The 20,225-nt window shown below is 46.3% G+C and overlaps 13 protein-coding genes across 13 annotated transcripts; 6 read left to right on the forward strand and 7 right to left on the reverse strand.

Moving 5' to 3' along the window:
• Positions 1 to 82: 82 nt before the first annotated feature.
• Positions 83 to 397, forward strand: C7M61_004086 (uncharacterized protein; the record flags this gene model as incomplete). The annotated part of the gene is made up of 1 exon (XM_024859412.1): positions 83 to 397. One exon carries the CDS (start codon positions 83 to 85, stop codon positions 395 to 397), a length of 315 nt encoding a protein of 104 aa, XP_024712384.1.
• An 80-nt stretch (positions 398 to 477) lies between these two features.
• C7M61_004087 (uncharacterized protein) lies at positions 478 to 957 on the reverse strand (the record flags this gene model as incomplete). Its single annotated transcript, XM_024859413.1, has 1 exon — positions 478 to 957. One exon carries the CDS (start codon positions 955 to 957, stop codon positions 478 to 480), a length of 480 nt encoding a protein of 159 aa, XP_024712385.1.
• Positions 958 to 1,057: 100 nt separating this feature from the next.
• On the reverse strand, positions 1,058 to 4,642 carry MSH6 (mismatch repair ATPase; the record flags this gene model as incomplete). The annotated part of the gene is made up of 1 exon (XM_024859414.1): positions 1,058 to 4,642. One exon carries the CDS (start codon positions 4,640 to 4,642, stop codon positions 1,058 to 1,060), a length of 3,585 nt encoding a protein of 1,194 aa, XP_024712386.1.
• A 203-nt stretch (positions 4,643 to 4,845) lies between these two features.
• Positions 4,846 to 5,495, forward strand: C7M61_004089 (uncharacterized protein; the record flags this gene model as incomplete). The annotated part of the gene is made up of 2 exons (XM_024859415.1): positions 4,846 to 5,380; positions 5,488 to 5,495. 2 exons carry the CDS (start codon positions 4,846 to 4,848, stop codon positions 5,493 to 5,495), a joined length of 543 nt encoding a protein of 180 aa, XP_024712387.1.
• Positions 5,496 to 5,547: 52 nt separating this feature from the next.
• Positions 5,548 to 6,846, reverse strand: PSA2 (Psa2p; the record flags this gene model as incomplete). Its single annotated transcript, XM_024859416.1, has 1 exon — positions 5,548 to 6,846. The coding sequence occupies one exon, from the start codon at positions 6,844 to 6,846 to the stop codon at positions 5,548 to 5,550; it is 1,299 nt and encodes a 432-aa protein (XP_024712388.1).
• Positions 6,847 to 7,080: 234 nt separating this feature from the next.
• REX3 (RNA exonuclease) lies at positions 7,081 to 8,745 on the reverse strand (the record flags this gene model as incomplete). Its single annotated transcript, XM_024859417.1, has 1 exon — positions 7,081 to 8,745. The coding sequence occupies one exon, from the start codon at positions 8,743 to 8,745 to the stop codon at positions 7,081 to 7,083; it is 1,665 nt and encodes a 554-aa protein (XP_024712389.1).
• Positions 8,746 to 9,341: 596 nt separating this feature from the next.
• AKR1 (palmitoyltransferase) lies at positions 9,342 to 11,570 on the reverse strand (the record flags this gene model as incomplete). Its single annotated transcript, XM_024859418.1, has 1 exon — positions 9,342 to 11,570. One exon carries the CDS (start codon positions 11,568 to 11,570, stop codon positions 9,342 to 9,344), a length of 2,229 nt encoding a protein of 742 aa, XP_024712390.1.
• Positions 11,571 to 12,280: 710 nt separating this feature from the next.
• On the reverse strand, positions 12,281 to 13,093 carry C7M61_004093 (DUF4112 domain-containing protein; the record flags this gene model as incomplete). The annotated part of the gene is made up of 1 exon (XM_024859419.1): positions 12,281 to 13,093. One exon carries the CDS (start codon positions 13,091 to 13,093, stop codon positions 12,281 to 12,283), a length of 813 nt encoding a protein of 270 aa, XP_024712391.1.
• A 219-nt stretch (positions 13,094 to 13,312) lies between these two features.
• On the forward strand, positions 13,313 to 14,707 carry C7M61_004094 (uncharacterized protein; the record flags this gene model as incomplete). Its single annotated transcript, XM_024859420.1, has 1 exon — positions 13,313 to 14,707. The coding sequence occupies one exon, from the start codon at positions 13,313 to 13,315 to the stop codon at positions 14,705 to 14,707; it is 1,395 nt and encodes a 464-aa protein (XP_024712392.1).
• Positions 14,708 to 16,000: 1,293 nt separating this feature from the next.
• C7M61_004095 (uncharacterized protein) lies at positions 16,001 to 17,083 on the forward strand (the record flags this gene model as incomplete). The annotated part of the gene is made up of 1 exon (XM_024859421.1): positions 16,001 to 17,083. One exon carries the CDS (start codon positions 16,001 to 16,003, stop codon positions 17,081 to 17,083), a length of 1,083 nt encoding a protein of 360 aa, XP_024712393.1.
• Positions 17,084 to 17,308: 225 nt separating this feature from the next.
• On the forward strand, positions 17,309 to 17,805 carry C7M61_004096 (peptidylprolyl isomerase family protein; the record flags this gene model as incomplete). Its single annotated transcript, XM_024859422.1, has 3 exons — positions 17,309 to 17,372; positions 17,420 to 17,695; positions 17,756 to 17,805. The coding sequence occupies 3 exons, from the start codon at positions 17,309 to 17,311 to the stop codon at positions 17,803 to 17,805; spliced, it is 390 nt and encodes a 129-aa protein (XP_024712394.1).
• A 71-nt stretch (positions 17,806 to 17,876) lies between these two features.
• C7M61_004097 (nicotinamide-nucleotide adenylyltransferase) lies at positions 17,877 to 18,698 on the forward strand (the record flags this gene model as incomplete). The annotated part of the gene is made up of 1 exon (XM_024859423.1): positions 17,877 to 18,698. The coding sequence occupies one exon, from the start codon at positions 17,877 to 17,879 to the stop codon at positions 18,696 to 18,698; it is 822 nt and encodes a 273-aa protein (XP_024712395.1).
• A 70-nt stretch (positions 18,699 to 18,768) lies between these two features.
• Positions 18,769 to 20,050, reverse strand: C7M61_004098 (uncharacterized protein; the record flags this gene model as incomplete). The annotated part of the gene is made up of 3 exons (XM_024859424.1): positions 18,769 to 18,792; positions 18,831 to 19,897; positions 19,945 to 20,050. 3 exons carry the CDS (start codon positions 20,048 to 20,050, stop codon positions 18,769 to 18,771), a joined length of 1,197 nt encoding a protein of 398 aa, XP_024712396.1.
• Between the last annotated feature and the right edge of the window lie 175 nt (positions 20,051 to 20,225).

Consider the following 20,225-nt stretch of genomic DNA (forward strand, 5'->3'; position numbering starts at 1 on the left):
CTATGTCACTTTCCCCACAATCTATCGTAGTGCGATTTTTATCTTGAACATATTTTCAGCCCCCACACCTATAAACTGAACGATGCCCAACGCCAGACCTTTGAGCAAAGAAGAAAGAGAGTTCAGACGTGAAGAGCGCAAAGAAAATGAGTTGAATATCAAGGATTTGAAATTTGCTGTTGGTGGGTTCGTCGTTTTGGTGATCATCCTTACCCATTATGCTTTGGTCATGAGACAGCTCTTGAGATACCCAGACATGTCTTACGTCTGGATGGGTGTCCACTTCGGTGGCTTAGGTGTCACGATTGTGGCCACTGTCTGGCTTTTCATCAAGTTCGTCTATAAGAAGATTTACGCCGAAGAACTCAAGGAGATGAATGAAAAGAAGGAGGAATAAGTGCATCAGTGACATTCAGTTCATGAAACGAGTAACGACTGCTCATATTTACGTCATTTTGTTAATTATTTAATTGTTAATCATGGCCTAGCCAACAAGACACCGTAGGCGCCAAGGGTGACGAGAGACACGAGGTTGAAGATCGAGGAGAAGCCATGGTGCTTTCCGAACTGCTTATTCAAAGCAGCCATCTCATCAGTGGGCTTCGTCTCACCATCAACAACATGCTCGTGCTTCTTGTCAGCAATCAACTTGAGCTTCTCTTCCTTGATTCTCTGACAAGTAGGCAAGCACCAGAAGTAGTTCAATGCACCTGCCACCAGGGAGACACCCAACAAGGACAATGCCACATTGCTGAGCACAGGAGATGTGACACCAAGGAGAATAGGAGCAGCAGCCTGGCCAATGAAGTAGATTGGGAAGACCTTGTTCTGGAGTTTTCCAAATTCTTCTCTGGGCAAGTATTTGAACGCAAGTGGCGATACAATGTAGGAGTGCATCACACCTCCGCCAAAGGCGACGGAGTAGAGCAAGATGTTAACAGCGGATTTGATGGCCATTGGCAAAAGGATGTAGCTAAGTTGTTGGTATGAAGAATGGATTAAATATGCAGATTCGGGGCTTCTCGGTAATATCGCGTGGTCCCACACTCGCAGGAACCTAGAGCGTCTCGATCATGCGGAAGACACACTCAAGAGCATTGGCCTTTTCGGTTTCGCCATATCGTAAAACACTTTTTTCAAGATCGCCGTAGTGCTGGTAAGCCCAAGAAAAGTCACTTTGAAGGCCGATACTCATCTTGCTGATGTGCTGCTTTTGGTGCTCATCCAGGAGCTTAGAGGTCTGCTCATACTCTTTCGCAGCCACTTCAGCCTTATCAACGATGTCACTCTGAATTCCACACATGGCAGCAACATTCATGCCGAATGAGCCCGATGCGGTTCCCTCTTCTAGCTTGTACAAGAACGTAATGTTTCTCGAATTTTGGTCCACCACGATGCCCATTCTCATGGCCTTAATTCGAGGATGGTTCACAAAAGAGAGACCCATACTTCCGTAGTGAGTGGCAAAGAACCCGAGAGGTTGCGCATGTGTGGCAAGATGATGCAATACAGATTCGGCTATGGCGTAACCGTCACTTGACGAACCGCCTCTTCCCAATTCATCGAGGATAACGAGCGAATTGGAAGTGGCATTACTCAAGATCTTCTTTGTCTCGGACAACTCGACGAAGAAAGTGGACTTACCTTGCATGATATTGTCGTTGGCACCCAAACGCGTCATAATTTTGTCAACAGGTGTCAATGTAGCTTTCGAGGCCGGCAAGTAACAACCAATCTGACTCATGACAACAGCCAAGGCTGTTGTTCTCATAAGTGTCGACTTACCAGCAGCATTGGCACCAGTTAGCAAGTTGAAACTGGCTTCGGATCCTCCAAGGTGAACATCATTTGGTATGAAGTCACTGGTACCTAAGAAACATGGGTGTCGAAGCTCGTCAAATTCGATTTTGGCATCCGAATCTGAAATGAATGTTGGACGACAAGATGGGAAGCTGATTGTCTCGGACGTTTTTGTCAAAGCAAGCAAGCAGTCGATGTTGCTGGCGATTTTGATTGCAGACATCCACAAATCGTAGTGTTTGTCGAATCTTTGGTACATTCTCAGAATCAAGTTGTCGCAAACGGTCTTGTGAGTTTCCCTTTGTTCCATAAGACTTCTTGCCGTGGCCTTCACCTCTGGAGACCAGTATCTCTTGACCTTCGATGTTGCGCCCATCTGTTGCCAGTCCTTTGGAATCGACTTGATTTTGATTGGCATTTCGATGAGGAAGATCTCCTTTCCTGAGTCTCTAAAACAGATCTCATGCGACTTGTATTCTTTCTTGTACCCTTTAAGATAGTTGTTGAGCTGCTTCTCAAGGTCCTCCATAATTGCAGTAGACGAGTCAAATTCTTCGTCGACACCCTTAGCAGGCACAACCACATTCGCCATAGCCTCCTGTCTATCGAAAGCCTCTTCCCATGAATCGATAAGCTCATGGAGCTCGTCAGGGAAGCGGTCTATGAACTTCTTCAACGCACCTGACTTTTCTATGTCAAACTTCTTGACATTCTTGAAGATCTTGGAAATCGATTCGAAACCCTCAATGACCTTGAGGAAGTCTTTGAATCGTAATGTCTTTGCGTGAACTCTTGCAATGAGCCTTTCCAAATCTGGAAGAGCACCAAATGTGCTTTCTAATTCAACACGAAGTTCAGGCTCATTGTTGATGAAGAAATCGATGGCATCATACCTAGCGTTGATCTCGTCAACATTCATGAGAGGGTGAAGTATCCACTTTTTCAACATTCTCCTACCAAAGGGCGTAATTGCCTTGTTAAGGAGTTTGAAGAGTGTTCCCTTGTCTCCACCATCAAACGAATTGTTGAGCATTTCAAGATTGTTGAGTGTGATTCCGTCTAGGAGTAAATGGTTCGAGCCTCTCTTCGAAATCTCATACTCCTTGATGTTTCCCAAGGACATGATGCTCTCATCGAGCTTCAACAATTTAAGGTAATGCAACAAGCCACCAAACGCATGGAAGGCCACATGATGTTTATCCTTGAAATTTAAAAGCACCTGAGGATAATTGGAGAAGTCGTCAAGGTCTTTGGCTTCGTAGTATTTGCCTTTGACCAATGCCTCCAAGGTAGCATCGTAGTCCAAAAACTCAGAAAATGGGTTGAGGTGGTTCCAAATCTGATGAGAGTTGTGAGCATTGAACTTAATGATCTTGACGGCAGTTGAGCACAAGTTGTTTTTCTCGCACAAGATCTCTTTTGGTTTGATCTGGGTAATCAAGGTGTCCAATCTCGAACATTCTTCATCGTCAACCAACTCAATGAAATTGACTTCTGAGGTTGCGGTGTCGACAAAGCATGCACCAAACACCTTCTCACCTTCTTCGTTAGTGGACTCCCTGATAGACAAACAGTAAGTAGCCATATCGTCACTGATCATATCAAGATCAGTGAGTGTACCACCGGTCAAGATTCCCGTGAGTTCACGTTTGATGATTTTTTCCTCTTTGGTGCCGCCGCCTCTCATTTCCTTGGCTAAAAGCGATTCTTTTTGGTCAACCTTTGCGACTTTGTAGCCATTGCTTATAAACTCCTTGGCCCAGTACTCGAAGGACATTTCTGGGATACCAGCCAACTTCATGTTTGCTCTTCCACCGCCGGCGATTTTCAAATCAAACTGGGTATTGGCAATGACCGCATCATTCTCGTACAATTCGTAAAATTTTCCCTTCTTGAAGAACACAACTGTGTCCCACATTTTGCTCTTGATCTCCCAATACTGTTTCTCAAATGCAGTGAACTTTGCCCACGCTGATGAAGGAATGTAAAGCGTACGGGAGTCGTAGTCTGGATCGTCCACGGTTCTCTTCTCAGCATCCTTTATGTTCACAAGCCATTGATACCTCTCCTCGTTCTCTTTGGCGAATGACTTCTTCTGAGGTTTTGGTTTGGCCGCTGGCTTTGCAGCCGCCAGGGCTGTGTAACTCGAGGACGCTGTGAACTTGCTGCCCAAATTGGAGCTAGCGAGGTTCACGGCCTTTGCAGGAGGCGATTGGGCCGAGGACTTGGGGCTCTTCTTTTTGGCTGGCTTTGCCGATGCGTAAGAATCCTCGTCATCGTCATCTTCATCCATCAGAGCGACGTCGCTCTCGTCCTCGTTCACCACAAAGTCACTCATGTGCTCGTCGTCGTCGTCGTCAGCATCCTCCGTAGGCTTGAAGTCGTCCTCATCGTCGCTCTCCACGACTCTTCTTCTCTTCCGTCTGCTGGGCACATCTTCGTCCTCAGAGTCGGATTCCGCGTAGCTGACGCTCTTGTTTCTGCGCGAGCCATTATTTGGGCTAGAACTCGACTCTTGCTTAGGCTTGGACACTTTTTTCTTGGGCTGGATCTCCTCCTTTGGCTTTGACTCTCTAACTGGGGATGATTGAAGATTAGGCTCTTTGGCAGGCACATGGTTCGTTTCCAGCGTCAAAGGCGTGTCAGTTGTAGTGTCCTCCATCATGCTCGAGTCAATGTCTTTATCGCTTTCAACCTCGGGCCCCTTGGACTTAAGAGGACTAGAGGGCGTCTTTGTAGGTGCTGGTTTGAAGAAAGCCATCAATGACAGCTGCTTCATTTTCAGAGACCCCGAGCCCGAGCCAGGCTTCTTCAACGGCTTTTTAACCGGAGTTGTGGTCATTTGAAAAGAAAATTAATGTGGTTGATGTGAAGAAACTCACGGTATTTTGGCGTCTTAAGATCAAGGACTATGCGCTTCGCGTCGCATACTATTTATTTTGCTTCGCGCCTCACCGCGACTACTTTTCGCAGCCGGCTTTTTTGTGCCTATACCATACAAACTTTTTTGCACCCAATTAATCTAAAGCACCTCTTCAGCTTTTTATGTTGTTCTTCAAATTTTTGCTTTCTTTTGCGGCAGCTGCGCCGGCTTTCCGAACATTGTTCAAAATCTCCTCCAGAACTCACTCGCCGTCCTTGATCTCTTCTCTCCTTCTTACCAAGTACAAAGAGGCTGGCTCCGGTACCAATCTCTCAAAGGCACAAGCTTTAGCACTTACAGAAAGTTGCTCAAACAATGCCGTGTTCAGATACGTGTTGGAGTCAGCCCAGATTGCACAGACCTCCGTGCCTGCTTCTGAATGTAGACTCAACCGAGACGACTACTACCAAACTGTGATCCTGCCATTGTCTCACTTCCAGGCATCTTTATACGATGATAACGAAGTTGATGAAGAGCTAAGACAGAGGTTGAGGAACTTTCTACTGGAAGTCCTGCCGGGGCTCACATTTTCCAATTTCACCGAGCTCAATTATGGACTTGAGTGCTACGGTGATCACTACGAATTGACGCAAGTTGTTCTTAAACAGACCGTCGTCAAAGCTGCTCTCAAGCTACATGTCAGTGTTCCACCAGAATGTTCATTTTCCCAATTCGCTTCGCATCTTGAGAATGACTATACAACGCTGGTGGAGATAGAATTGCCGGTCAACGGCTCTTTTGTTTGCACGACAGGTCGCTCAGAGCACTGTAGTATGAAGAATGCAATTGCAACTCTGTCAAAGCTCAGAAGCCCGCCTTTTTAATCACATCACTATCTCGTACTTGGTGTCCGACTTCAATTCCTTGTGAGGAAGCACAACAGAGTTGTAAACGAACACCTGGTTGCTCACTAGAGTATCCTTACACAATACAACCAAATTGCTCAAGAATGTAGATGAATTCTCGACACTGGCTTGGCTGATTGGTGCGTTCAAGGTACCCTCGACACGGCACCACTTGCCAACTTTCACTCCCAGTGAGATGATGGCATTGCTCACGATAGTATGTGCCCCGATGGTTACATCGTCGCAAATGATACAGTTTTTGAGTCGAACACCCTCTCCCAAGGTAACATTTGCGCCAATGGTAACATTGGGTCCAAGTTTGCACTCCTTGCAGCCCAACTTACTCAACACCTTGATGGGTGGGGTCAAACAAGCAGAGGCTGTGCCTGGGTTTTGCTTGAGGAAGAACTCATTTGCAGCGAGCGCAATATGTGGAGTGGACAATTGGTACCACAGCTTCTCAATACCAAAAGCTCTGAAGTTGCTTCCATCATTTCCTGGTAAGCTTTTGAAAACGTCCAACTCTAATGACAAGATGTCGGGGTTGTAGGGGTCATCCAAGTCGTTTTCAGCGACCTTGAAGTCCAGGGAACTCACTTTTCTTGCTTTCGCTTCCTCCAATTGCTTGAATACTGAAGCCCCAAACACGTAAATTCCACCGTTGATGTGAGTCTGATAGTTGGTGTCACTAAACTTGGCAAAGCTGTCAGATTCAGGCTTTTCGATGTAGTGAACCACATCATGGGATTTTCTATTCGAGAAGACAGTACCGTATTTGCGAAGAACTTGTTCCTTGTCCAATCCCAGGAATACTTTGTCCTTAAGCAAGACAAGTGGGTCTACACCCATGATGGAGATCTTGGATGAACTCTGCTGCTGAAACTCCAACATCTCTTTGAATGGATAATCGCAGACAATGTCTCCATGGATGAACAAGATTGATGATTCTGAGTTACCAGCAAGAATTTGATCTTTAAAGAAGAAGATACCTCCACCAGTTCCCATAGGTGTTGGTTCCGTCAATAAGGTGATTTTCACGCCTGGGAACTCGGATTTGCTCGCCTTGAGATAAGAATCGAACTTGGATGGATCTTTAAAAAAGCTGATGAGAAACACCTCTTCCAACTCATTGCCCAAGTCATTCACGAGTTTATCGAGGATATGGCTAATGATGGGCTTACCAGCGATCGGGAAAAGACACTTAATGTAGTCCATTGTCAAGGGTCTGAAGCGGGTGCCGGTGGTCTCCCCGCCAACCAAAATAACAGCCTTCACCATATCTTAACGAAGTTGTATTTACAGAGAAAGTGGGGATCGCCTGATATTTATAGTTGACAAGCTTACAGTTGCAACCCCTTTAGCATTGCGCAGGAGATGTGCATTATTGCATGTTCCTTCATGCATATGTGGAGATACCTGCGCTTTACATGCACATCATGCCCCAAAGGTTTTGGCTGCGAAATGAGTCCTGCTCTATTATAACCTATGCATTGCACAAATTGACATTATTCATTAGTTTGCTTCTTGTTCAATCGATTTTTTGGATGGAACCTCAGAAGTATCTTTTTGTCTGTTTCGAAAAACAGCACCTCCGGACGGCGGGGCTTGGTCAATATGTTGACTCTCCTGTGCCCGTCTTTCCATGTCCTTTTGAAGGAAGTATTTTGTGACATCGATGGCGGCAATAGAATCCTCACCACTGTCATGCTGCCCAATTTGAATGTTGCGACCTAGGTACCTGAAGGCCAATTGTTTGAGTGCAAAACGGAACGTGGGCGACGTCTTGTTACGAGGATAGAGCACGGCGGTGTCAACGATCTTGTCGTGGATGAGTCTCATGGCGTTCATGTCATTCTCGAGACCATGACCGACAAGAATGGTATTAGAGTCAATAATCTCGCCCAATAATGCAATTGAGTCTTCAAAAGTTACAGCCTCGGGTTTGATTTCTGCAACACCGGACCAGCGTGTGTTTAAATCAATGACTGTTCCCTTGGGCTTGACAAGAATGTCGAAAGCTTCCTCCCCCGTGAAGAAATCAATGGCTGTTATACGAAGAAGTTCAAAACCGTAATCGGTGTAGCCCATTTCGCAGTCAATTCCGACTGCTTCCAAGCTCCCCTTCTTCGTTCCCCAGATATCTTGTGTACGCACAAATGGTTGAGCCTTGTGCAATTCTTCCGGTCCATCCCAATGAAAGACGTGACGATTCCATTGTGCGCATGGCTCTGTGTCATTAGCTCCCAAGGCTCCTTGGCAACACAGATAGATCCTCTCATTCTGGTCATTCTTCAAAGGCTTTCCAGCATGGTAACGACAGTCCACTTCTTTTAAAGCATCTTCAAGCTTGAACTCAGCCTTGCATCGTCTGCACACACGTTCTTGCTTGAATTCGGCTATCTTCTCCGGGAAATCCATGATGAAGCCGTATTTTATGAGCTTCTCGCGATCGATAATATTACGCCTCAACTCGCCTAAGAGCTCTTTGTTGCTGTACTTTTTCTGGCCTTTTGGCTTTAGCTTCTCAGGGTGGTTGATTTCATAGATCCTCCGTTTAATTGAATGAGCGTAAGAGGCTTTGCCTGGGCATTGACATGCGATTTTGAACTCCTCATCTATGCCATCAAGTATCGGTGTCTTATTTTCCGGTTGGTTCCGCCTAATGGCAGCCACGATATGCTCAATGAACTTCTTTCTTTGGGGCAACATATCCGGGGAAGGGTTCACCTCCCTCGGCATTATGAACTTAGGTTCAACCTTCTTCTCTTTCTCGTTTCCCAAATAATCCTCGACTTTCTTTTGGTATTCCTGTAGATCCTTGCTCTCAACAGCGAATATATGCTCTTTATCAACAGCGGAGCGATTGGGTGTCTCGCTTAGCTTCTTCTTTCTTATATGTTCAGCAATCTGTTTCGCATATTCAAGGCGTTGCCCTCTCGGAAGACTGACTCCTGTGGTCAAGGCTTTGGTGATGATAAACGTCAAATCCTTGACTGCTTTGAAGTCTGGACTAGGTGTATCGGTCTTCACTCTTTTGGATGCAACCACGGCCTCGTCTGATGATCGCCTTCTCTTGACATCGTGATTGAAGATACAGTTTATAACACGACAATCACCGAAATTAGCGAGGTCAGGACATTGAACATTTGCAAAAGCATTGTTCTCCAAGCGGAACATTTATAGTTTATTATAGCAAGTTGTTAGTGTTCATATGATGACTTCACAAACAGAACCTATTCACTATGCACCGTTACAAGGTTACCCGGTATGGATCTGTATTCCTGCACGCATGCGCGATGCCAGGGTATAAAGCGAAGGCTCTTCCCACGCCTTCAAGATTTTTTTTTTTTCTCTGTCGACGTACTTCATAGGATCATTTCTATAGGTCACGTCCCACAATGACTCTTCTAAAGAGCCACTGAATCCAACTTGGTTGATGAGTAAGATACCCTCGCGCCCTCAAAGTGAGAACACATTTAGCTTGTCCACGATCCCTTGCGGTCTGGTCATCTACAATTTGTTTGCCTTTCACCAGCCACTTACGACCTAGTCATTAGTGCTGAAAGGAGCGATGATCTTGACCCTTTGCCACATGCTTTTTCGGAAGACGTGGCTTTGGGTGGGTGCGAGTGGCAGTCTGACAAGTTACTTGCCTTGAGCAGTCTGCTCTATGGCTTGTGACTATAGTCTACTCCGTGTTGTGATGTCGGCGCATTGTAGTTGATCAAAACAGGTTTTGATCGCATTATTCTATGAACGATTTACTAGTTGTGCTATACGTGCTCAGCACCAGCATTTGGGTACTCGTACAACTTGTAGTAGTCCACAATCTGGCCGTTGAGGTTGTTTTCACCCTCGATAGGTAAGTAAAACAAGTTTCTCCAGGTTACATCGCCGATGAACCAGAAGTCCAACCAGTTTTGCTGCCATCCAAAATCAGTTGGAATATGCAAGTTCTCGAGAGGTCCAGGCGCCTCCAGTTGAGTTTTTCTGAATAAGGAGGCCACGGCAAGTTTCACTGTCATCACAAACTGGTCCAAACCTAAGAGCTTGCAGCATACACCAAGTCCATGATTGTGACCTCTTCTAACTGGCAGGGTCGATTCAACTGGTGGTCTGGGGCCATCGAAGTCGCTTGGAACAGTAGAATGATTGTACATGGGGTTGTTGACTCTGTTGTTGAGTGAGCTGAATTCCCATGTCGTCAAGCCCTTGAGTACCTGGAACGTTTGCACAGTGCACAAGAAGCCAAGCCAGACCAAGTTGAACAAACACCAGATGTTGAGGTTGAATATGAAGTGGTTGTTGTAGAATCCTTTGCACAAGTCCTCGCTAAGAAGGTGGCACTTTTCATCAATGTCAGAGTCGTATCCCAGTCCATGCTCAGCGACATCAAAGAATTTGATGGACAGAATGAAAAACAGGACGATGGCCACGGCGAGGGAGTACGTAAATGTGAGGAATAGTTTGTGGTTTCTAACACCGATGTCGTTGTAAACCCATGGACAAAAGTGATCGAACCTAGCAATGAGCCTATTGCTGAATCTTGAATATTTCGATCTCAACGGTCTGCGGGCGAAGGTGTTGACGCAAAAGTGCTCAGTGTCGAATCTTGCGAGGGAAATGAGCTCTTTGACATCTTTGAGAACAGCTTCTGAGTCAGTGGTGATGGGAATCTGACCTGGATTGATGAACATGGCCTTGAAGAAGGTGTATGAGAATAAAGAAACTGACGCTGCCACCATCACACTCGCCACAAAGCGTTTAAAAACCACAGCCGGTAGAATGGCAAAAATCCAAACTATTATGCACCAGAAGGCCGTTCCGGAGAAAAGTCCGGCCAAATATGGACTTTTCAATATGCTAGTATCTTTCGGCAGGTACATTGGAATCAAGAACATTTTGGTGAGTAAAGTACCAACTCCAAAAAGAAGACCGGACATGAAGATTTCTGGTATGGCTAGACCATTGCTAAAGTTGCAAAGTCTCAAGACAATAGGCAACAAGACGTAAGGTACAAGGAATGTCACCACTTTTGCGGGCTTAGGTTCGAGCAAATGCGTACGTGGAGCCCAGTTGTTCTTTTGGTCTCTATCAGCTTCACGCAAGACCTGCAACCAGGTGTTCTCACAATTCATGTCTTGGCTGACTCCGAAGGAATCTTTATTTTTGTCGTTTTTATGATAGATGTCGGAACCCGCTTCCAAGAGTGCTGCAAGTACAGACTTGTAGCCTCTGATGAATGCCCAATGTAAGGGGGTCATCTGGGTCTGATCGACCTTGTTGACATCAGCTCCGTATTTAAGAAGAGCGTTCACCGTGAGAATATCACCCTGATACGATGCCCAATGCAAAGCTGTACACTTGATAGAGTCGGGCTCGTCAATATAGATACGTTTCATCGGATCGTCCGTTGCGACACAACTCAACAAGATATAAATACACAAGGTAATGTTGGAGCTGTGAACAGCCAAGTGCAATGCATTGTAGTTTTGGGAATCCTTCAATGTGGGGTCAGCATCTGTGTGGGTGAGAAAGTAGTCCACCACATACACCAAGCCTGTTCTGCAAGCCCAATGGAATGGCGTGGCACGCAAATTACCACCGACAGCATTGGGGTCAGCCTGAGAGTATTCATTTTCCATGAGATATTTGACCAAACTCAATCGATTATTGATCGCAGCCCAGTGTAAGCCGGTCACACCGTCACTGAACGTGTCAGAAGCCTGTACCTCGCCAGAAGAGATTTTTTGTTTCACTGTTTCAAGATCACCAGCTTGGCAAGCAGCCATGAACTGGGCCAAAGTGGGATTGAGGTCTTCTTCACGAGGCTGTTGGGGTTCTTGTTCCTTGGTGTCATCTGTCTGGATGCCAACGCTGCCATTTGTCTGTGTTTCTTCTCCTTTTGAATTGAGGGCTTCCAATTCGGTAGAGGCTCCAGTTTCATCATGCCCAACCAAAGGAACCATGGTCATATCGTCATCTTTGGGTAGATCAGACATTGGTGAGTTGTAGTATGATCTGGTTTTCCGTTTCGCGCTATCACAGCCTCAAGTAGGGCTCGGTGATGATGAAGCATATCGAGTCTCTGCGGTCTAAATTTTGAATCTGGCAAGTTTCAATGGCTGGAAGTCCATAGTTTCGAGTTTCGTAGGAATTTCGTGAATTTGGCATTCATTTGTTGTTTTTCAAGTGTGATCATAATTTTGCAGCCATTTGGTTATTCATGACATACATTGAAAAACGACTGCGAAAAGCGGGCTTTGTAGCTGATGCATGACACACCAACACCGAGAAATATAAATTAAAACTGATGGAGATAAAATAAAAGAAACAAAGGATTAGAGATCCAAATTGAGAATTACAACTTTGAGCAATTTGACGGTGAATTTACCGAATGATGTTCAAAGAGGATGATAGTCCGAAAGTTTAGTGACAAGTCAAGTCGTGTGATCGTTCGCCGCAGTTCGTAGAGAGTGCTACCTACAAATCGATATTTAAGGCTTCGAGACGCTAAAGGGAATTAGTCTCCCATCAATAAGTTCCATTCATTTCTGAAACTTGAATTAATAATACGAGCTCCCTTGCATCAAGTCCTCGGTTTAATGCAGATCTTTCGCCCTAAGCATCTCATCGTGCATTTGTGATACCTTTTCTAATACCCATTAATTTCAATATTACAATGAAGTGAGACCATTTTTGTATAAATTTTCTATTCAGAATCCTTGGACGTGCGGCGCTTGTTGGCCTTGAGGCTGCGTACGCTTTTGGCGTCGTCCTCGGTGAAACTATCCATTGTAGCTGTGGCGGTGGCCTCGGAACCTTGAATTGTAGGCTCTGCCGAGGATGGAGATGACGAACCCGCTGAGCCGAGTCCCTGCTGTACGAGGTGTTTCAAAGACTCACTGGCCTTGACAGCACCAGGCTTGATGGTCTCATCCACAAATGGCTGAACTTTATCATTGATAAAGCCCGGTCTGACATCTGCCTCGGAAATCAAGCCCAAATTCTTCTCACCAACGCGTTTCAAATGCTTCTCGAGCAAAAGAAAGTTCCTCAGGTTGGCTTTGTAACCAATCTCAATCAACTGACCAACAATGGGGATGAACGATAAGACAAAGTCAATGGCAATATTGAAAAAGAACAAAAGTTGAATATCCAAAGGCAAACCGTCGTCCAAGGAACGAGCGTACCAGTAAATCAGCAATGACCAGTAGTTGGCCACAATGGCCCCAAAGATAGGCACCAAGCCTACAACATTGGACCATCCCAACTTGAAGCCGAGAACACTGAACCACATGTCGTAACGGTAGGCCTTTTTCCTGACGGTCAGCAATATACTAACATCGTTTTGCAGAAGGCCCTTTGGTGGTTGCCTCTTCACCTTTTTGTATTTGGTCTTCCCTGTCTTTTCGTTTGTAGACACTGGGATGTCCTCATAGTAAGGGTCCTCGACGCCAAGCTTATTGAGCTGATTGTCTTTCAAGAATCGATTCGCAACCCAATGCAAAATATACAGATACATGATCGAAGGAAAGTAAAAAAACAGTAGTTCCAAGTAGTTTGCTAGCACACTATTGTGCAGAGAGACAGCAGAGGTGCCATAGTTAAGATTGCTAGGCCGATGCGCCCCAGCTTTATCATGTGCACCATATCCATGTAGCACCTGCAGCATGAGCATCCCATCGATGGCCGAGGAGGTCAACAATATTTATTTCCCCATACTCCTTGGTTTTTATCAGTCATGGTCGTTCGTGCTGTTATTGGAACGCTAGTGAACCGCATTCCTTACTCCGACCATTTACCACAATTTGTACAGCATGCCATCTATGAGGATACCTCCTCGTACGAATCAGCTAAGCTGGAGTCACCTTTGGCCAGCTCTTCTGATGTTGAGACCCCGATGAGTCCACAACAAAAGATTCATAACCGAATTTTACAAAACAGGGGGTCCGTGTCCACCCCTGCAATGCCGAATGATGATTTCTCGCTAAACGACCCGGTAGACCCTGTGGACCCTGTGTTACCGTCCCAGGATCGGAGTGACGCCTTGACCGAAACAGAAACGGTCCAAGATCCAGACTCTACTCGTCACAGCATGGTTCAAAAATACTTGGATGAGCAGAACGCCAAGTTCGATTCTCTTATCAACAAGAATCTCAATGTTGTTTTGCAGCAACAAAACATGTACGAGGACGAGGCTTCGTGGCAGCAGCTCATGGTTGAGATGGCCATGTCTAGAGACAAAGAAGAGATCAGCTTGAAGATGACCTCCTTGATGGGGAGGGCGTCTACATGGATCCAGTCGCATATACCACGAAGCATTTCCAGCAAGCCATCCAGCCGAGCTAACAGCAGGCCTGTTTCAAGAGCTGCGGTAACAGAAGCCGATAGCAACGAGCCTACGGACGCTGTAGTCCGGGCAGACGATGCAACAATTGAGAATTTCTTGGACTCACTTGATTATCAAACGAAGGTGAATCTTTTACGTCAATTGAGAATTGACTTGGGACTTTCGGACCAAGACGACTTGCTGAAATTCTCCCAAGAATTGTCAAAATCACATCCTGGAGCTCCTTCGCTTCTCATAGACAAGTTCGAGACACTTATGATCATCTCTGTCCGCTTGTCGTTCATTTGCCTCAAATTCATGATACCAATGGCAACGCTAATGTACCTCAAGTTCAGAAACAACGACGTGCTATTTTTCAACAACAAGAATTTCAACAGGCTCTTGACATTCACAATTAGATTTATGGAATCATTGGAAAAGAGACTAAAGACAGAGACACTTAATGCATATCAATACGGGCAACAAGCTCAAGATCCCCAAAGTTCTACACAGACAATTGAGCAAGATAAGGCCGTTGCCCAACTCGAAAGCCCATTTAATGAATTGCCCATAGACACGCCAAAAGCTACATGGACAGATACTTTTACGAGAATGGCTGTTAATTACTGGCTTAAGTCAAGAAGCGCCCAAGCAGATTACGCAAAAGATCCACGGTATGCGCAATACTTCTCTGGCAAGAAGGACGGGCAAGGTGATTGGGACGATAGAGACGAATCAAACCCGGGAGAGCAAGGCCAGCCGTCTTTTATCGACATAGCCCAGCAGTTTGCAGATCAGCTCAGGTAGCTTCCCACTGAAAACCGGATCCAGGCCATTTGATAGCCGACTGGCAGCAGCAGAGAGGGTAAGCAAGAATGGTACCTCATGTGATGTACTGGCTTGATTTCAAGAATGGGTGCAAAAAAAGATTCTCTCCTACAAGCATCTAGAGCACGGACTGCATACAAACAGAGCAAACTAAAGATACTAGGCCAAGCGTTAGGGGCTAAAGCGTCACAATAATGTTGACGACGGTTGAGGCCGTTATGACGTCCATAGCCATGCCTATAGATTGTTGAAGGCAATCTCAATTCTTTATTTGCAACAAAAGCAATGCCAGTAAGCAAACCACGGTCATTCGGTGGTGCCACTTTGGGCGAAAATTTCTTGAAACGCTGGTGAAATTGGGTGCCACCATGGTAAGAGACTTACTGAGATAGGAGACAAGCTCGCTGCATGGAAGAGGTGTAGAAGCTTAGAGAGGCATGGAAATGTCGCAGTTCGCAGTGCAGAGCCTCAGAAACGCTCTTGACACTCTGTTACTTGTATCTTAAGTATAGGGGCTAGGCGGTGCGAACGCTTATTGCCAGCGCATAGTGGTGCAAGAGCCTGAGTTGCTACGACATTTTTCTTCTTTTTTCTATAGACGGCATGAAGCCAGACGGCATGTGCCGCAATATGTGTGCACATGGGGCGCGAACATGAGGGGTTACCCGCCTGAAATTTTGAGATCTGGCCAATCATTTTTAGGATCGCCGCAGGAGCCACCTGCATGTCGTGCCAGGCCGCGACCCGCCCCCATCATTAAAATAGCGACAAGTATTCCCTACGTTTTTCTGAAGCTTTCTTTTCGCGCCATTCATATTCAACCAGCTTTTTTTTTTTTTTTTTTTCTCCAACACTTTTGTTTCTCGCGCACTAAGTGTCACCCCTTCACCTACAAATTTTTCCCACTTCATCACTGGGACAAAAACTTTAGGCGTCGACTTCTAGTGCTTGTGGTTATTACCAGGGGATATTTTTTTATATCAAAAGCTACTACCAACCAGTGATTACATCTGTATCCTGATTGGCACCCCTTTGGCTGAAGTTTTTTATATTTTACTTTCAAGGCCTTTGAATCCGTGTTGGTGACCAGTTTTTGCCACCCTGTTCAAAAGTCTCCTTGACCTGTGTGCAAGCATTGTCTGACTCCTTGATTGGCTGGTTCAGACTAACTACTGAGTTTCGCACCTAGTGGCATAACTCATCCAAACGTTCGCACACCAGACTTGTGCCGCCTGCATACCAGCGCTCACGCACAGTCTAATTATCCTGACTATGGCCTTGTGCTCTCAGGCCTTTCAATCGGCTAAGCGCTCCTGCGACTTTGGCTCGTCTCTGCAATGCACCCCCTCAAAGAAGGTTTGTCTATCGAAGATTGACTTGAACACTGCTAGAAAACCTCACAAGGTTTGCTTCAGTAAACTCAACAACCCTCTGGCGTGCTACTCTTCATCTGAATCAGATGCAGACTCTGACGACCAACAGTCATGCTACAGCGCCGACCAGGCCCGTGCCAAAAGAAGAGCTTCTTCTAGGATGTCATTCTCCGTCAACAACGAGCTTTCGAAAGCCGTTTCACAATACAGTGACGATGACGACCTAGAGTTGGAAGCTTCTGAACGCGGGTCCCCCCAGGCCACTGGCGATGCTAACTTTGACTGCAAGTTGATGAGCTCGCCTCGCGCCTCCTACAGTTTGGGCAGCTGCACAAACATCCAGCTGTGCCACGGCCAGCGGAATTCTATCACGTCCAGCTTTTTGCCAATCTCTGACAACAACTCGTCTGGTCCAAGCACCAAGAAGCACATGCCACAAGGTGACAAGTCTTCCCGCTCTAGGTGCTTCGACTACCTCGTTGGTGCCATTGACGAAGCATGGGCTAGATACTGTGATGCTGCCTCTTATGTGGAGGACGAAACATACGGTTACAACACACCAAACTCTGTTGCTACCGACGACGAGGACGACTATTTTGGCAACACAACGGACTTGACTGACTACGAGAGCGAGTTTGAGCACGAACAGAAGAAGTGCATTGCTCAACCAGTCTCCAAGAAACCCTCGATGATGGCCAAGCCCGTTGGTATCATGGCCAACGATAGCACAAGCCGTGCCTCGTCAACCTCTAAGGATCCTTCTTCGTGCCAGTTGCAAGCGTTGAAGGACCGCTTGATCAAAGCCAAGTACTTCTTGCAAGACCTCTTGGAGTCCGAGGACTACCAAGACGCCTCTGCTTTTTGGAAGCGTTGGGACATGATCAAATATGCCGCCATTGAGTTGGTTGAAGATGACGACGATGACGAAATCATCGAGTCTACCATCGACGACTTGGAGGAAGGGCGTCTTTTTACCAACTAGATTATTCCACCGTAACGGTGACGCGGAGATGAAGATATGTGATTTGCTTTTTCATTGTTTTATTAGTTGAAATTTGGGATTGGGAGTTGATTAGTGAGATCGCTGGGTTTTCAGCCCCAGGGTATATACTTGTATCATAGATTATTCTGAAAATATCCTTGTAGTGCACAGTCTCCAGATGGCATTGACAGGTTGAATGCGAGTTCAGGCACACGCCATACCACCATGCTTTTCCTCCAATTGATTGTCCTCTTGATCGCCCAAGTGTGGGCTGTTAAGGTTGAAATCGGTAGGTCATCTCACTATCATAAATCACCCCATTCTTACTAACTCCAGACGTGACCCATGTTCCTACTGACTGTCCTCACAAGACCAAGCCTGGTTCCCATGTTCAAGTACACTACAAAGGTTCCTTAGAAGATGGAACCGTGTTTGATGCTTCTTACGGTAGACTGCCAATTGGATTTGAGATTGGAGCCGGAAGAGTCATTGCCGGTTGGGAGCAGGGTCTTTTAGACATGTGTGTTGGAGAAAAGCGCACCTTGACCATTCCTCCGGAGTTGGGCTATGGCAGTTCTGGAATCGGTCCAATCCCTCCCAACGCCGTCCTTAGTACGTATAATTTTTTTTCTATCACCCCACAGGTGGTCACGATCCCCATACTAACCCCAGCCTTTGACGTCGAATTGGTCGATGTCTACATCCCTAAGGAGGAGCTCTAGTGGTGCTATGGCGCGACATATCAGTTCATATAGCTACTACACCATTTGCCTTCAAATTTTATCCTTGTAGCATGCGCAGATTTGCTAAAGCACTCGAAGAGTTCGTGGCGCTGGCCAAGGACTTTGCTGTTGTTTATTCCTCCTCCCGCTCTCCGTTGATACTGCGAGACACAGCCCGTGTCTGTATCCTCGACTCCCTGTTCAACCCACCCCACATGGCCCACTATGCCTTGGCCCGTGAAGCATTGTCGTATCGTTTTGGAGACACCCATCTTGAGAAAAACCAATTGCTGCTTCTATTACTTTTGCTGGTCAAAAATGCAGACAAGGTGGACCCTCAGCCGGCTTCATTCGAGCACAGGCTTGATATGATGCACCTCATGGCCGACTATTTGCACGACAATCTCAAAGTGGATGTCAGCATAGGCCTCACGCTGCACGCCAAGTTTGTGGATAAGCTGGTGTCGATAATGAATGACGTACGGGAACGGCTGCCTGAGAGTGACGTCAAGTTGACTTTCCTCGTAGGCTTCGACACCTTGCTCAGGATATTCGATCCCAAATACTACTTGCCGGACAAGTTGCTGGACCTGCTTAATGAATTCATGAGAACGACGGATTTGTTCTGCTTGACAAGGCAGGACAATGTCAATTCGTACCAGAACCAGGTGGACTATGTGCGTAGAATCCGCCACGGCAAGATCGCCCATATTCCACAGGCGTGGTCCGACGCCGTTCATATTTTCAGTTTCGAGAAGCAGGAAGACATTGAAACACTCGGGTCCGTCAGTTCCTCAGCGGTTCGCAAGGCTATAGCTGAGGACCCTCACCAGGAGCTCCCACTTATCCCGCAGATCAAGGACTACATTTTGGAAAATAAACTATATCAATAGTTACATATTAATGATGCAGACGAAGAAAATAATGGCGATCCAGCAGTAGCTCGCCGACAGTGCCCCCGATTCATTCACAACCATGGCCAGCAGACTTTCCATGGACATTGGATCGGTTGGTGTGTTGGCGACGTAGTTCTGGTTCTGGGAGTTAGTGCATTCATTCTTGCCACCACGAATGACAGAACTGATGCCGCTCTTAGACCAGGCCAAACAATCAAACGATTCATCGGTCGACTTTATCTTTGCACTTCCTCTGATCAACTTGAGGTTGGGAGCTTCGACCTCTTTGATTGGCCCGACCAACTCAAGTGCTCCGCTTATTGTGGTGAGCTCGGGAAAGAAGTCGATCTTGGTCAATTGAGTGTTGTTCGCAAGCACCAAACCGCCATCGATCTCTTTGAGCTTGTCAAACAGTACTTCGGATAACTCTTTGTTGTCCACCAACGACAAAGTGCCCGCTACCCTGCTCAACTTGGGAAATTTTGCAGAATGCAAGTGGTTTTTGTTCAAACTCATCAGTCCCTTGCACTCGTGGAGCTCTCCGAGGTCGAGTTGGTCCACATTGTGAATACTCAAGTTTTTGGTAGAGTGAAGGTGGGGCAAGTCGACGTTGATGTGGTCGCCATTGGCGGCAATGTGGAGCATATCTGTAACAGATTCCACGTCGGAACTGACCGACTCCAAAAACCGGTTGTTGTTGATGTTGAGCTGCTCCATCTTCTCCGAGTTGATACCTATAATGTAGCTGAGAGAGGTATCCGAGATAAGCACACTTGACAAGTTATGGATTCTTTCCCAGTTTATGTCTGCTGCGCTCAAAATAGGAAGAACATTCCACTGAATCTCTCTTACAGCAGTCAAGCTGGGTACCTGGAGAAAGCCCAAAGACGTCAACTCTTGCAACTTAAACTCACCAGAGATCAGCTGCAACATGGGCATTTCCAAACGAACAAGAGCAGGCGAGTTTTTTACCTCCAACAGACCGTCGACAAATCTCAACTCCTCGAGCTTCAACATGGCATCGTCGAAGTTGGTCACCACAATGTCACCCTGGATCTCGTCACAACCAAGGATCTGGTTCAAGTCGCCCAAAGACAGGATGGTGTATTGCTCCAGAGCACATTTACGAAGGTTTTGTGGCCTCATTAGCGTCGGAGGACCCGGCTGCAAAACAGCCAGAGAGTTGTTCTCGTCAACTGGGTGTTAGTGAATCCCAGAGTACAAGTGGAAAGGTAGGTCATACGATCACGACGGGCCCGGGCAGGTTGGTTGATCACTTGGCCATCAAAGAGACGAAAGCCCGAAGCCACGGCTAGTAAAGATATGGTGAGAGGCGGGAAGAATAACATGTTGCAAAAGAGGTTTGTGGTTTTCGCAGCCAAATCCTCAGGCTTTATAGAGGTGAGGGTGAGCCACCAGTACACGATAAAAAGCACACAGAAGGTGATGAAGAGGGTGTGTTTTTGTAAATTCGTTGTTGGGTTTTCTTGGGGATCTTCGAACAAAATAAAATGTTGCTTCGAG

Source organism: Candidozyma pseudohaemuli, assembly GCF_003013735.1.
Source record: "Candidozyma pseudohaemuli strain B12108 chromosome Unknown scaffold00012, whole genome shotgun sequence".
Classification (NCBI taxonomy): Eukaryota; Fungi; Ascomycota; class Pichiomycetes; order Serinales; family Metschnikowiaceae; genus Candidozyma; species Candidozyma pseudohaemuli.